Source organism: Eucyclogobius newberryi, unplaced genomic scaffold (assembly GCF_026437365.1).
Source record: "Eucyclogobius newberryi isolate DKJ021-1_F unplaced genomic scaffold, fEucNew1.0.hap1 SCAF_1, whole genome shotgun sequence".
Classification (NCBI taxonomy): Eukaryota; Metazoa; Chordata; class Actinopteri; order Gobiiformes; family Gobiidae; genus Eucyclogobius; species Eucyclogobius newberryi.
The window spans coordinates 4,464,804-4,479,083 of NW_027315723.1; the positions used below are offsets into that span (position 1 = coordinate 4,464,804).

Below are 14,280 nucleotides of genomic sequence, written 5' to 3' on the forward strand. Positions count from 1 at the left end.
TGTTGGAACAAGGAAATACCACCTTTAAAATATTTAGATTTTAGCATTTGTTTGTCTGGTGGAGGTGTCATTGCTTCTCCTGGAATGTTACACAGTAGGGCATTAAACGTCACGCTCTTGCATCGGTTAATCAGATGCTTTAATTGCTTGTGAAAAACACACACTCTTACCGTGAGCGGCGGCGCAATCTCCGCGGATCCAAAACAAAAGTGACGTGAACGGCCTTTAAAACGTGCTCGACGTGAACGTCTGGCCTCGTTCCTCTGCAGAGCTGCTGCAGCGGGAGCAGGCAGAGATGGCGCTGCAGTTGGCGAACCTCCAGACCGACGTGAGGGTGAGCTACGGCAACGACGCCCTGATGCCCGACCAGGAGTTCGGGGACGGACAGAGCGACCTGCTGCCTGAAGAGGGCGCTGTGGGGGCCGGCTTCGTCCACCCGGAGAACTTCAACCAGGCCAATACTGACAACCTGGGTATGACGTGGACAAATAAAGGTGTACTGTGTAACTTTTCTGCTTGTCTCTGTGGAGATTAGGGCTGTTAACGACTAATTAACTGTTCATCTAAATAATAGTGACTAATCGTGACTAGTTGACTGAAATGATTTTGACAGTATGTTTAGAATCATCATTGTTTTCTTGATTATACAGATTCTAAAACATCTGAAACATTTTTTATGACAACGACAGTAGCATTAGTCAATTAAATCATTATAAATTCATTTAAATAAATCAGATTTTCGTCACAAACACACTATTTGTGAATATTCCCTATTTAAAATCATTTAGTCGTCATATTTTAACATTTAGCTGGTTAAAAATGTATTCAAAACGTCTCGATGTATAACTGTTTGACTCGACTCGACTAATTGAGAGAAACAAAATCACACTGTCTTTCTGGAATGTTCCACAGTATGGCATTACATTGTGTCTATCTCCATGGAGACGGTATTTTGTACAGCTATAAAAACATCTGTTGTTGAGTAAATGCGAGATAGATTTGTCTAATGCCATATTATTGTGGAACAAATGGTCCTTGTATCACGCTGTAAACAAACTGTATTTTTATCACACATATCTATAAATAGTCAGGTTCAAGTATTTAAAATAAAACTTGCAGGACTAACGCCTCACACTCATGTATCTATGTATCCTCACTGTATCTACTGATATTCTAATTCAGCACATCTTCTATAGCATGATATTAAACACGTTTCATTATCTCTCCCGCCTCTATTCAAAGCATGTTTTTATTTTTAAATGAAGGAACAACTTTATATAATGGCATATGTCGTTAAAACTGTAAAATTTACTCAGATTCTTGTCTTTAGTTGAACCAGTCGACTCTCGCCCAAACCTGGACAGAGGGGTTCCCACACGGCCAGGTCAGTGCCTTATGCATTCTTTACAAATAAACATGTATATTATAGATGCAGAGAAGAACATATCATACAAAATCCATTATTAGTCCAAATTATTGAAGATAAATAAGGATGATTCAAAGGTTTATCGGATTTATGGGATATCGGTTTGACCAAATTGTCAGTGATGAGGCAACAATTGCTCATTTGTACAGTAAGTAAATAAGGTTAAGTGCAGTATGTGGAGAATAATGAACATGTGACGTGTATAGGTGCATGCTTATATTATTCAGCAGGTCATTTGTTTAGTCACAGTTCTTGTCATGTGACGTAAATGTAAAGTAAATGTAAAGTAAATGTTCGCCTCTCTTTGTTTGTCAGTCAATGGAATCAAGATGGACGCCATGCCAGAGCTGCGCATGGACACGGAGGACAGACAGAGCACGGAGTACGAGGTGCACCATCAGAAACTGGTACGAGCTAAAGGCTACATGCTAATAATCCACACAAAACAAGAGGGAAAAGCTCATTTGTTGTCAACATTTACACTTTCCTCACTTCAGAGCGACAGTGTTAGTGCTTCGTTCGTCGATTGTGCAGAAATACACAGCATTTTTCTGTCCGCTGGGATATTTTTTCCATTCTTTTTCCCCTCATAAGCTGCAATATAGTCTGCAGAGTCAGTACTCGAGTACCCCGGGGTCCAGACTTGTGGGTGCAGACTCGGAGAACGGACTTGAAAGGTTCACATGCTCCACACTTTTGCTCTTTCAGCTTTTGGGGCAGGTGGACAGGTGGACAGGTGGACAGTCATGGGCCCAGTGTTGGAAAGTGAATGAATTGGTGTCCAGGAAAACATTGGGATATTTGATTAAAAAAAGTAGCAGTGTATGTACCGTGTTGAATGTTTGTGTGACCTTTCTCTTCTCTCAGTCACAAATTACAAACGGTTCATCAGAAAATGGCTCTGTTTCTGCACTATAAAGTAATGTCAGGCTGCGAAATAGACGGGGGCCCGGGGCCCGCAAGCAGTTGAATCTCCGGCGGGCCCTCGGTTTGAAATAGGAGGGGGCCCGCCCTGCCCCTCCTCAAAAAACATCAAGATTTAACTAGTAATTTGGCCATATTCGGGGCATTTTCATCGCTTAAGTTTCGTTTTGACAGACGGTGTCCGTGATGTAATATCGATGAAAGCGGGCATCTGATTGGCCGCTGCGTTCGTGTTGCGTTCACGTGTCCTTGGAAATGCCCGGTCTAATTTTCGGGGCAATGTATATATGTTAGTAGTTTATTTTGTAGGAGGTGATTTCATATATTCCACAAGATCTCCTTGTGTCAAATGCTGTAAACTGAATTTATTTTGTATCTAAGAAACATTATTATATTGAATTAAACAGTTTAAAAGATCATGAAGATCGTTGTTTATATGATTCAGTATTTGTGCTCTTCATATCAAATAACAGATAAAAGTACTTTCAATTGTTTTACATGCTAATAACCAGGTTTAAAACAACACATTTAACAACACCAGGCCCCAAACTTTGAAAATCTATTTCTCAGCCTGAATGTAATGAGAAACGGCCCCTCGTGCAATCCTTCAATCACGCTCATCTGAACTCAGGGAAAACATCTATTGGAAACATCTAAGTGTCTGTTCTTGTGCTGCCGGGCAAACATAAAGGGAAAATCAGACCCACAGTTTTCAACACTTTCTTTTATCAAGTCATGTTAGGTCAATATTGCAATTTAAAATGTCTAAAATAATAAGACATGATCCACGAGTGTCACAGATGACTATCTACTACTACTACTACTACTACTACTACTACTACCACTACTACTACTACCACAACTACTACTACCACTACTACTACTACCACTACTACTACCACAACTACTACTACTACTACTACTACTACCACTACCACTACTACTACTACCACTACCACTACTACTACTACCACTACCACTACTACTACTACCACCACAACTACTACCACCACCACCACTACCACTACTACTACTACTACCACTACTACTACCACAACTACTACTACCACCACAACTACTACCACCACCACCACTACCTCTACTACTACTACTACCACTACCACTACTACTACCACCACCACAACTACTACCACCACCACCACCACCACTACCACCACCACCACTACTACTACTTACTACCACTACTACCACAACTACTACTACTACTACCACTACCACTACTACTACTACCACTACCACTACTACTACCACCACCACAACTACTACCACCACCACCACTACCACTACTACTACTACTACCACTACTACTACCACAACTACTACTACCACCACAACTACTACCACCACCACCACTACCTCTACTACTACTACTACCACTACCACTACTACTACCACCACCACAACTACTACCACCACCACCACCACCACTACCACTACTACTACTTACTACCACTACTACCACAACTACTACTACTACTACCACTACTACTACTACCACTACCACTACTACTACCACCACCACAACTACTACCACCACCACCACTACCACTACTACTACTACTACCACTACTACTACCACAACTACTACTACTACCACTACTACTACTACTACAACTACTACTACTACCACTACTACTACTACTACTACCACCACCACCACCACCACTACTACTACTACTACTACTACTAGGATTTTACAATATGAAATGCTAGGATTACCTTTACTGCAGCAGAAACTACTACAGGATAAATCTAACCATATTCAAACAGTTTTTTGACACAGATGAGTTCTAATCTGGTTTTATATTGTAGGAATCCTAATCCTAACTTTATTGCTCTTCTTGTACAGCCTGATATCCTCTAATCCCATATTTGTTACTCACGTCATTTCACAAAGAATAATTCAGAATAATTCAGTTCTCATTTTGAAGTGAGATTACACTGGTTTAGTGCCACTCGCCCTTTTACGTTCATGCTAATCCTATTAGCACAAAATCAGCTGTAAATGGTGAGAATATTTTATTTCAGAGATTTCTAACCTAAAAATGTATTTGTATGTTATATCTGTACTTAAACACTTAAGTATTGTAGTTATATATTATTTATTAACAAAGCAAAACAATTAAACCGATCGGAAACATTTACAAATGTGTATTTTTGTACAGGGAATTAATAAACATTTGTTCCTCAAGTGAAATCCAAACTATTTTATATTATCATTAATTAAGATATTTCTATATTATATTCTATAACTTTGGTACATTTCTAATTGTTGTAATATTTTCAGAACAGTGTTAAACCAAACGTGTTGCTCTATTTGGTTCCAATAACTGTCTCCATAACTATAATCCATGTATATTCCTAAAGCTTTGTTGTTCATTTGCAGGTGTTTTTCGTTGAGGACGTGGGCCCAAACAAAGGAGCGATAATCGGTCTGATGGTCGGAGGAGTCGTTATCGCCACCGTCATCGTCATTACTCTGGTGATGCTGCGAAAGAAACAGTACACGTCCATACACCACGGAGTCATCGAGGTAAGACCTGGTTTAGCCCTGGTTTAGCCCTGGTTTAGCCCTGGTTTAGCCCTGGGTTAGCTCTGGTTTAACCCTGGTTTAGTCCTGGTTTAGCCCTGGGTTAGCTCTGGTTTAGTCCTGGTTTAGTCCTGGTTTAGTCCTGGTTTAGCCCTGGGTTAGCTCTGGTTTAGTCCTGGTTTAGTCCTGGTTTAGCCCTGGTTTAGCCCTGGTTTAGCCCTGGTTTAGCTCTGGTTTAACCCTGGTTTAGTCCTGGTTTAGCCCTGGGTTAGCTCTGGTTTAGTCCTGGTTTAGTCCTGGTTTAGTCCTGGTTTAGCCCTGGTTTAGCTCTGGTTTAACCCTGGGTTAGTCCTGGTTTTGTCCTGGTTTAGTCCTGGTTTAGCCCTGGTTTAGTCCTGGTTTAGCCCTGGTTTAGCTCTGGTTTAACCCTGGTTTAGTCCTGGTTTAGCCCGGGGTTAGCTCTGGTTTAGCCCTGGTTTAGCTCTGGTTTAGCCCTGGTTCAGCCCTGGTTTAGCTCTGGTTTAGCCCTGGTTTAGCTCTGGTTTAGCCCTGGTTCAGCCCTGGTATAGCCCTAATTCAAACCTGGTTCAAACCTGGTTTAGACCTGGTTTAGACCTGGTTTAGTCTGTAACCTTTGTGTAATCACAATTTAGACCTGTTTAGTCCTGGTCGAGACATAGTTTAGTCTCTTTTCTGGTTTAGCCCAGGCTTAATTTAAAGCAACCATGTTGTTTTAGAGCCCTCCTCCTTGTGTTAATCCTGGTTTGAACCTGAGATTGTTCTTTGTTTGGTTTAAATCCTGGTGTAATCCCTTTTAGGTTTGTCAAAAGAATCAAAAATCAGAGACTTATCAATTCCAAAACTATCAAAACTAGATCCTAATTTGAAGTATAGATACTAAAACACTGACGTTCCTCAACTGTTTTAAAACGATCTTGAACTTTATATATAGAACTAGTATAAGATCACATGTTAACAAAAAGAACTACTATTTTGTGTTGGAAATAACATTCTATTGTCTAAATAAATGGAGTGTTTTTATTGTGGTATCAACGTTTGGATTGTATATCGAGTTTATTCATTCATAAACTCAATAAAACCTGTCGCGTCCAGTGGAATTGAGAAGGACAGAACTGATGGTTAAATGTCCTTTTCTTTGTCATTCAACCAACGTAAGAGCAGAACAAAATAAAAAAAAAACAATTACATTTTGGCCGTAAATCACCGTATTTCTAGCTCATTAGTACAATACTTTCCCAACATATTAGTCAATTAAACATTTCAAATCTGTCATGAATACAATCGTTTTAACTACAGACCTTGTTCCCCTGTCGACTGTAGCTAGATCCTTGAGTTTGTCCGTGTTTTGTCCGTGTTTTGTCCGTGTTTTGTCCGTGTTTTGTCCTTGTTTTGTCCGTGTTTTATCCGTGTTTTGTCCGTGTTTTATCCGTGTTTTGTCCGTGTTTTATCCGTGTTTTGTCCGTGTTTTATCCGTGTTTTATCCGTGTTTTGTCCTTGTTTTGTCCGTGTTTTGTCCCTGTTTTGTCCGTTTATCGTTGTTCAATTTCCTGTGCGTCTTTTTCTTAGTGTCAAGTAGACTTCCGTTTCACGACCACTTCCGGTTACACAGGAAGTTACCAAAATAAAAGCAAAACCTTACCATACAACATAAATGTGTCAAAATGACGTTTACAACACATTTTTGTATTCATTCAGTACGTTTCACATGCATTCAATTTTACATGCATTCAAAACTAAACTGAAATGATTAAATTAGACGTAACAATTCTTACTTTAAAAACGTCTCCTTTGTCTTTCGCAGGTGGACGCGGCCGTGACCCCAGAAGAGCGCCACCTGTCGAAGATGCAGCAGAACGGCTACGAGAACCCCACCTACAAGTTCTTTGAGCAAATGCAAAACTGAAGAGGCTGAATCAGAAAATATCCAACAAGCACACTAAATATATTTAAAATCATCTCCTCTCCCACTCCCCCCGTCTGGTCCTTCAAACCGGCTGGTCCTGAAGCTGGGTCCCACGTTTTAAAGTATATTTTTATCCATGTCATAATGCTGGTCAGTGCAGGCTTTGTCCGGGTTTGGACCTGGTCTATTCGAGGTTTGGACCTGGTTTAGTCCTCAATTCCAAAGTCATATCTAAAACAATAGCAATGTAAGTGCATTTATTGTATGAATTTTGATCTTTCAAGGCCACTACACGTGTGATTAACAGAAATTCTGTGCCATACGGTCATTTTTCAAAAAGAAATGATACTGAAATGATTAAAAAGCACATATTTTAAAGTCGAAAAAGATGCCAATGAAATGTACTGAAACGTGTGGGATCCTGGTGTAGGCATCGTAGCATATAGCATCTCTCACTAAATATTTTTTCCACTTTTATTTTTGTATTTGATTTTTGCCTGGGCCGACACCCATTTTGCACCGACTTGATTCACTTTATGATTTACAGAAGGCTGTTTGGGGTTGTCTGAGGCCTGCTGAAACGCATGCACTCTCCAAACTTCAGTCAGAGATAAATATTGATATCATTTTGCTTAGTTTATTGGTTACATTTGAATCTGAAGTGTAGTTTGGATTGTAGCATGCACACAACTCGGGCTAGTTTATTAAACATATTATGTCGTTGAAATGAATGGAAATGTGCAGAAGGTACAGCCTCATCAGAGAGCCCCGCCTCTTCTTTAGATGAAGCGCTCTGATTCGCCGCTGGATCGTGGCGGGAGGCGGCTTTAGGTCTCTCTCGTGACTTTCTTGGTTCTAATCTTGGTTTGGACCTGGTTTAGTCCACTATTTTACACACCCATTATTTTATTCCACCAAAATGAAAACGATGTGTTATGTTTTCAAACTAGCCCCGGTCTGTTCCCACATCTTGCACTCGACATCAACACTGGAGACATAGCAACCCTCAGCTTCCTTCCTACCTCCTCCCTTCCTTCCTTCCTTCCTTCCTAGGTCTCAGCTTGTATCCTTTGTGTGTCCTTGCTCATTCACAACAGCTGGACTGTCGCGTGCAGCGCTCTTAAAGGGACAGTAACATCACGTTGACAGTAATGGTTCTACTAGTATGACTCCTTTTGAAAGCTAGTTAGAATGACTTATAGTAGGTATATAATGGGCTTTGTCCTGGTTTAGAGCTTATTTAGTCCTGGTTAAGACCCGAGAAAGCATTGGATTAGCCCCAATTTATACCTGGTTTAGTCTTGGTATAGGCTTTGAATATACCTGGTTTAGTGCAGGCTAAGACCTGGTTTAGATCTGGTTTAATCCATACTATTAACATTTAAGATAAGATAAGATAATCCTTTATTGTCCCACATGGGGAAATTCTGGTTTAATCCATACTATTAACATTTATATAACGTATATTTGCAATAATAGTAATTTCAAAGTCCAAGTCCATTTTTAAAGATATGTTACTGTCCCTTTAAGACTTCTGGAGATAAACGGTTGTAAGAACACTTTGTTTCCTTTATCTTTTTTGTTTTTCAAAAAAATTATGAAAAAAAAACATTGAAAAAAATATGATAAAAAATCTGAAAATAAGTCAAACTGATGTAAAGTCCTTTTTTTAAATTGCGTGTGATGCTGACGTCTTAGCTATCGTTCCTATGTAGTGCATGACAACGATGATTTCAAATATTTGGAGAAAAAATAAAATACAGCGAGCTGCTCTTCTCGAATAGATTGTCATTTTAGCAAGATTGTATATTTAGTAATTCTTGTGATCACGTGAAAATGAAATATATATAAATTTAGATTGAAGCCAGGTCTGCTTTGAAAATATCATGTACATTGAAAAAGATTTTGAAGTTGTTTGTCGAATTGTTAATTATTATTCTTTGCTTTTTTTTCTTCCTCATCCGTCTGTACAAATGTCACGGAAATGTTCAAATTGTCCTAAACAAAAAACAAAACAAAAAATATCACTGTGTTTTCTTTTTGTTTAAGAGTCATTCATGTTTTTATAAAACAATAGATGCGTTTGGTGATGGGAGCTGATATTTAATGGTGGTTTTGGTGGTTTTGGGTCGTTTCAAAGCCAGTGGAAGATTTAGACCGAGTCCTGAATCAATCCTGGTAAAGACTTGGCTTTTTACATGGTTTATACTCTGTTATGACGTGATTAGTCCAAGAATGACACGTCTACTGAGGCATCAATCCAATTTCTTGATATTTTTGGACGATTTACCATTTGCAAATTGTACCCAAAGTCCTGAATAGTCGCTCTGCCCTGTCCACTGGCTCTGGAACGACCCCCCGGGACGCTAAAGGTGGCTCACGTGTGAACAAAGGGTGCAGTGGGGCGGGGTCTTTACACAGAGGGCGGTGTCACGGCAGAGAAGCAGATTGTATCGAGTTTGGTTTCTTGTGGGTTAAATACGAGTTTCCACTGTGTTAATATCGTGCAGGCCATTTGCATTGACTGGGCTTTCTACACTGTCCTCCATAATAAAGTTTTGAATGTACATACAACATTCAAGTGTCTGTTTTCAAATGAAGATAGAAACTTAAGTCATGAAATCATTGTTTTTTAAAAGACAAGGGGAGCCATATTTCCAAATGGATTTTACGTTTAAAAGGAATCATACTATCACTGTTTGACCACACCTCCTTATGCATATCAGTCCATGTACCGGTGTGTCAGATGCCCTCCCTGTTGTGTTTAACTGAGATGGAGCAGGTCAAACGTCTCTAGTTGAGGTGCGGTTGGAGAAATAAAGTGGAATAATGGACACAAGAAGTTATCAGGGAAGATATCCTTATGAACACCATATTATGACACATAATACTAGCTCCTTTTCCTTGCACATTCAGACTTTTACAGTAAATAATTCATTACAAAATTGAAATTCAACTATCTCTCTAGACCAGGGGGGCCCACACATTTTCGGCTCACGAGCTACTTTTATATTCGACAAAGCCCGAAGATCTACCTTTATATTTAAATTATTGTATAATTTAGTAATATTTCTCCATAATTAGGTTATAGCAGTGCTTCTCCACTAGGAAGAAGAAAACCGCCCCCGACTCTCCACGACTATAAATACAGTGAGCGTATAAACTCCGCACCCCCGATATGTTAGTGAAGCAAAGTGTGTGTTTTATAAATTTGTCATTTATTTGGCTTCTTGCTGTCAGTACCATTTTTTTATTTTTTTAAACAATTAACTTCCCGACTCTTTAATACAGATTATTAATTAAAAAATGGCCACAAATGGATTAAATAATATAAAAGTATGCTTATTGGCCCCTCATTGTAGCTCTTTTAAGCATTGTATCATTTATTAGTGAGATCTCCATGGTAACGCTCGGGGGAGGGGCTTGAAACTTTGAGAAAGAACAGATTTGTGAAGAATAAAAAAGCATTTACAGGTAAGATTACGCTCTGGAACTACCCGTCTCCTCCTCTCTCTTTCCCTCCTTATACAAATGTTTAATACCAATATATGATTCAATACATTTATCCTCATCTAGAATCCACTGTGTCATTGTTCTGCTCGGTTGACCTCTCACATCACGTGACATTAGCCTCGAGCTCGCGTCCTTTGCTCAGGGACACGATATTAAACATACAACACATTGACCTGGTGAACATGACATATCTACGGTGGCTCTTCAAGGACAAACTAAAAGGTGTTTGACCTGGGACGGCACATGGCACTGGCTGGTAGTTTATAGAGATTGGAGGAATAATGAGCAGCAGTATGAGCATTAATAAGTCATTTTTATATGATTTGAACAAGGTTAGATCAAATTAAATATGGTATAAAAAAGGCTGGTACAATTTATTACCAAGAATTTGACTTTAGTCTTCATCAAAACCATTAAAAATACATTAATCTAGAGCACAAAAAGGTTTTGTGTTCTTTGCGTGTAGTTTGTTATAAACTTATTTTATATTAGAATATTTGCTTAAATTAATGGTCCCCAAATGTGTGTGTAGTAGATGCAATATAAAATAAAACATCTTTACAATGATACCATAGTTTGTGTTGCATATGAATCGGGTGCGTTTTATAGTTAAAAAAATAAATATTGTGTAGTTAAGATTAAAAATTCTATATGCATTAAAGAGCAACTGAATATAATGAATTATTACCATTTGAAAAAATCTAATTATTAAATAAAAACACTGGGAACATTTACATCTTTATTAAATACAAGAAATTTTGAGACAAAGAATCAATTTACAACATGGAGTTCACTTGGTCACTTCCTCCAACTTGGGGTCTGGAAAAAACATCAATGAACATCATCAATAAAAAGGTAATGATCCAACATTGAATACATATTCAGGATATTTGTCATTCAAAGGCTGAAGTTTTATGATAAAAGAGCATGTGCCATATAATAAAATGTGTTTTTCTTCATATTAAATCAATGTTATTATAGTGTTTAATTAAAGACATTCAGAATTCAGACTGCAGGATGCATCAATCACATCTATTAAAAGTCCTTTGCAATGTTTATCAGACAAATCACAGTTTCAACTTTGATTTTCATATAATTTCCTGAAGAACAATATCAAAGCCATTCTTGACTCACCTGTGAACTTTAACTCGGGGAACTTGTTGAGGTCTCCGCCTCCGTAGAGCCGCTGCAGTTTGGACACTTCTTCAGTCATGTTTTTTTGGAAAGAGGGTCCAGCTTCCACAATCCCCCCAGCCGCCCTGAGGAGGGAGAGCCACGCCCTTTTACATACTAACCACTGACTAATGAAATAAAACTGATTCTGACATCACAGTGAAACAACAAACAAACTGAGACATTGTGTATTCACTGACAATGAAACCACATCATTTTATACTAAAATTGTCACATTAATTCCAAGCCTTGCAATTATGAACAATCTGAATCATCACAGGTATTGAATGAAAGGATCATCTTGTGGTCCTAAACACAGACAGTTCAGAATACGGACACAGAGCAGGACGTGCAGGAGCCACTGACTTGCTCTTGGCGTTGTAGTCCCGGATCTTGTCCAGGAACAGTTTCTGCACCGGGTCCATGTCTCGGGCTTTGTTGAAGAGCACGGCCGAAAGCCCCATGTTCCTGCGCAGAGAGAGGCCCACGGCAGAGCGCAGCAGAGAGGAGAGCTGGAACAAGCGGTGCAGCGCCATCTGAGGGCAACAACAACACACGACGTGTCACACGACGTGTCACACGACGTGTCACACGACGTGTCACACGACGTGTCACACGACGTGTCACACGACGTGTCACACGACGTGTCACACGACGTGTCAATGCAAAAGGAGAACGACTTAGACAACTTAATGACGACTCAAAAAGAAACAAAACCACTTTTTCCTTTATGACATCAACTTTTTCTACACAATAAAATGATGGAAGTTTCTTTCCAAATGTTCTTCTGGAATTATACTAGTTGTTGGAGAGATAATTCCTGACTGTGTGGACTAAGGTAAGGGGCTGGTTCGGGAGCCGCGTTCGTCCTCACGGGTTCAGGAGCCGCGTTCGTCCTCACGGGTTCAGGAGCCGCGTTCGTCCTCACGGGTTCAGGAGCCGCGTTCGTCCTCACGGGTTCAGGAGCCGCGTTCGTCCTCACGGGTTCAGGAGCCGCGTTCGTCCTCACGGGTTCAGGAGCCGCGTTCGTCCTCACGGGTTCAGGAGCCGCGTTCGTCCTCACGGGTTCAGGAGCCGCGTTCGTCCTCACGGGTTCAGGAGCCGCGTTCGTCCTCACGGGTTCAGGAGCCGCGTTCGTCCTCACGGGTTCAGGAGCCGCGTTCGTCCTCACGGGTTCAGGAGCCGCGTTCGTCCTCACGGGTTCAGGAGCCGCGTTCGTCCTCACGGGTTCAGGAGCCGCGTTCGTCCTCACGGGTTCAGGAGCCGCGTTCGTCCTCACGGGTTCAGGAGCCGCGTTCGTCCTCACGGGTTCAGGAGCCGCGTTCGTCCTCACGGGTTCAGGAGCCGCGTTCGTCCTCACGGGTTCAGGAGCCGCGTTCATCCTCACGGGTTCAGGAGCCGCGTTCGTCCTCACGGGTTCAGGAGCCGCGTTCGTCCTCACGGGTTCAGGAGCCGCGTTCGTCCTCACGGGTTCAGGAGCCGCGTTCGTCCTCACGGGTTCAGGAGCCGCGTTCGTCCTCACGGGTTCAGGAGCCGCGTTCATCCTCACGGGTTCAGGAGCCGCGTTCATCCTCACGGGTTCAGGAGCCGCGTTCATCCTCACGGGTTCAGGAGCCGCGTTCATCCTCACGGGTTCAGGAGCCGCGTTCATCCTCACGGGTTCAGGAGCCGCGTTCATCCTCACGGGTTCAGGAGCCGCGTTCATCCTCACGGGTTCAGGAGCCGCGTTCATCCTCACGGGTTCAGGAGCCGCGTTCATCCTCACGGGTTCAGGAGCCGCGTTCATCCTCACGGGTTCAGGAGCCGCGTTCATCCTCACGGGTTCAGGAGCCGCGTTCATCCTCACGGGTTCAGGAGCCGCGTTCATCCTCACGGGTTCAGGAGCCGCGTTCATCCTCACGGGTTCAGGAGCCGCGTTCATCCTCACGGGTTCAGGAGCCGCGTTCATCCTCACGGGTTCAGGAGCCGCGTTCATCCTCACGGGTTCAGGAGCCGCGTTCATCCTCACGGGTTCAGGAGCCGCGTTCATCCTCACGGGTTCAGGAGCCGCGTTCATCCTCACGGGTTCAGGAGCCGCGTTCATCCTCACGGGTTCAGGAGCCGCGTTCATCCTCACGGGTTCAGGAGCCGCGTTCATCCTCACGGGTTCAGGAGCCGCGTTCATCCTCACGGGTTCAGGAGCCGCGTTCATCCTCACGGGTTCAGGAGCCGCGTTCATCCTCACGGGTTCAGGAGCCGCGTTCATCCTCACGGGTTCAGGAGCCGCGTTCATCCTCACGGGTTCAGGAGCCGCGTTCATCCTCACGGGTTCAGGAGCCGTGTTCATCCTCACAGGTTCACACAGACTGCTCTGAGTCGTAATCGTCACCGTAATCGTTGTGCTGTACCCTGGCGTTCTTCTGCTAAGGTGTTTTATGGCGTCTGGTATCCAAGTGTTCCATTTTACGACTTATGGGCTTTTTTCACTTCTTGTATCAATACTTGTTCAAATAGTATTTTAGCTTCACCACAAGTTTTATAATTTCTTTGTGTATTCAAATCCATAGGGCAGAATAAAGTAAATAAAAAGTTTAACAATCCATTTGTTTGTTGGATTGTACTTTGCACAAGACATTATTAGTGTCTAGTGCAAAGTACAGATGGGACACTTAAAACATTTTGCAAAACAATTAATGCAATAAGAGTATTTATGTCTATATTGTGCAGTATCTCCTCCAGTGCAACCTATAAAAGAGCATTTAACGTTAGATAATGACATTTACTTGTAGT

The 14,280-nt window shown here is 41.7% G+C and overlaps 2 protein-coding genes across 5 annotated transcripts in view; one reads left to right on the forward strand and one right to left on the reverse strand.

Annotated features, from left to right (window-relative positions):
* The window catches only part of appa (amyloid beta (A4) precursor protein a), a 59,039-nt gene extending 52,208 nt beyond the window's left edge, over positions 1-6,831 (forward strand). For 2 of the 4 annotated variants that reach the window (XM_072443302.1, XM_072443469.1), the window contains 5 exons: positions 270-494; positions 1,331-1,384; positions 1,742-1,833; positions 4,758-4,904; positions 6,724-6,831. In XM_072443302.1, coding sequence (XP_072299403.1) covers positions 270-494; positions 1,331-1,384; positions 1,742-1,833; positions 4,758-4,904; positions 6,724-6,825 — 620 coding nt within the window. In that variant the 3' untranslated portion in view covers positions 6,826-6,831. The remainder of the gene's footprint in view (positions 1-269; positions 495-1,330; positions 1,385-1,741; positions 1,834-4,757; positions 4,905-6,723) is intronic. The other 2 variants (XM_072443386.1, XM_072443553.1) reach the window with 1 other exon arrangement.
* A 4,233-nt stretch (positions 6,832-11,064) lies between these two features.
* atp5pf (ATP synthase peripheral stalk subunit F6) lies at positions 11,065-12,084 on the reverse strand. The gene is made up of 3 exons (XM_072444032.1): positions 11,878-12,084; positions 11,473-11,597; positions 11,065-11,157 (listed from the first exon to the last, which is right to left on the reverse strand). Exons 1-3 carry the CDS (start codon positions 12,045-12,047, stop codon positions 11,129-11,131), a joined length of 324 nt encoding a protein of 107 aa, XP_072300133.1. The 5' UTR covers positions 12,048-12,084; the 3' UTR covers positions 11,065-11,128.
* Positions 12,085-14,280: the final 2,196 nt, after the last annotated feature.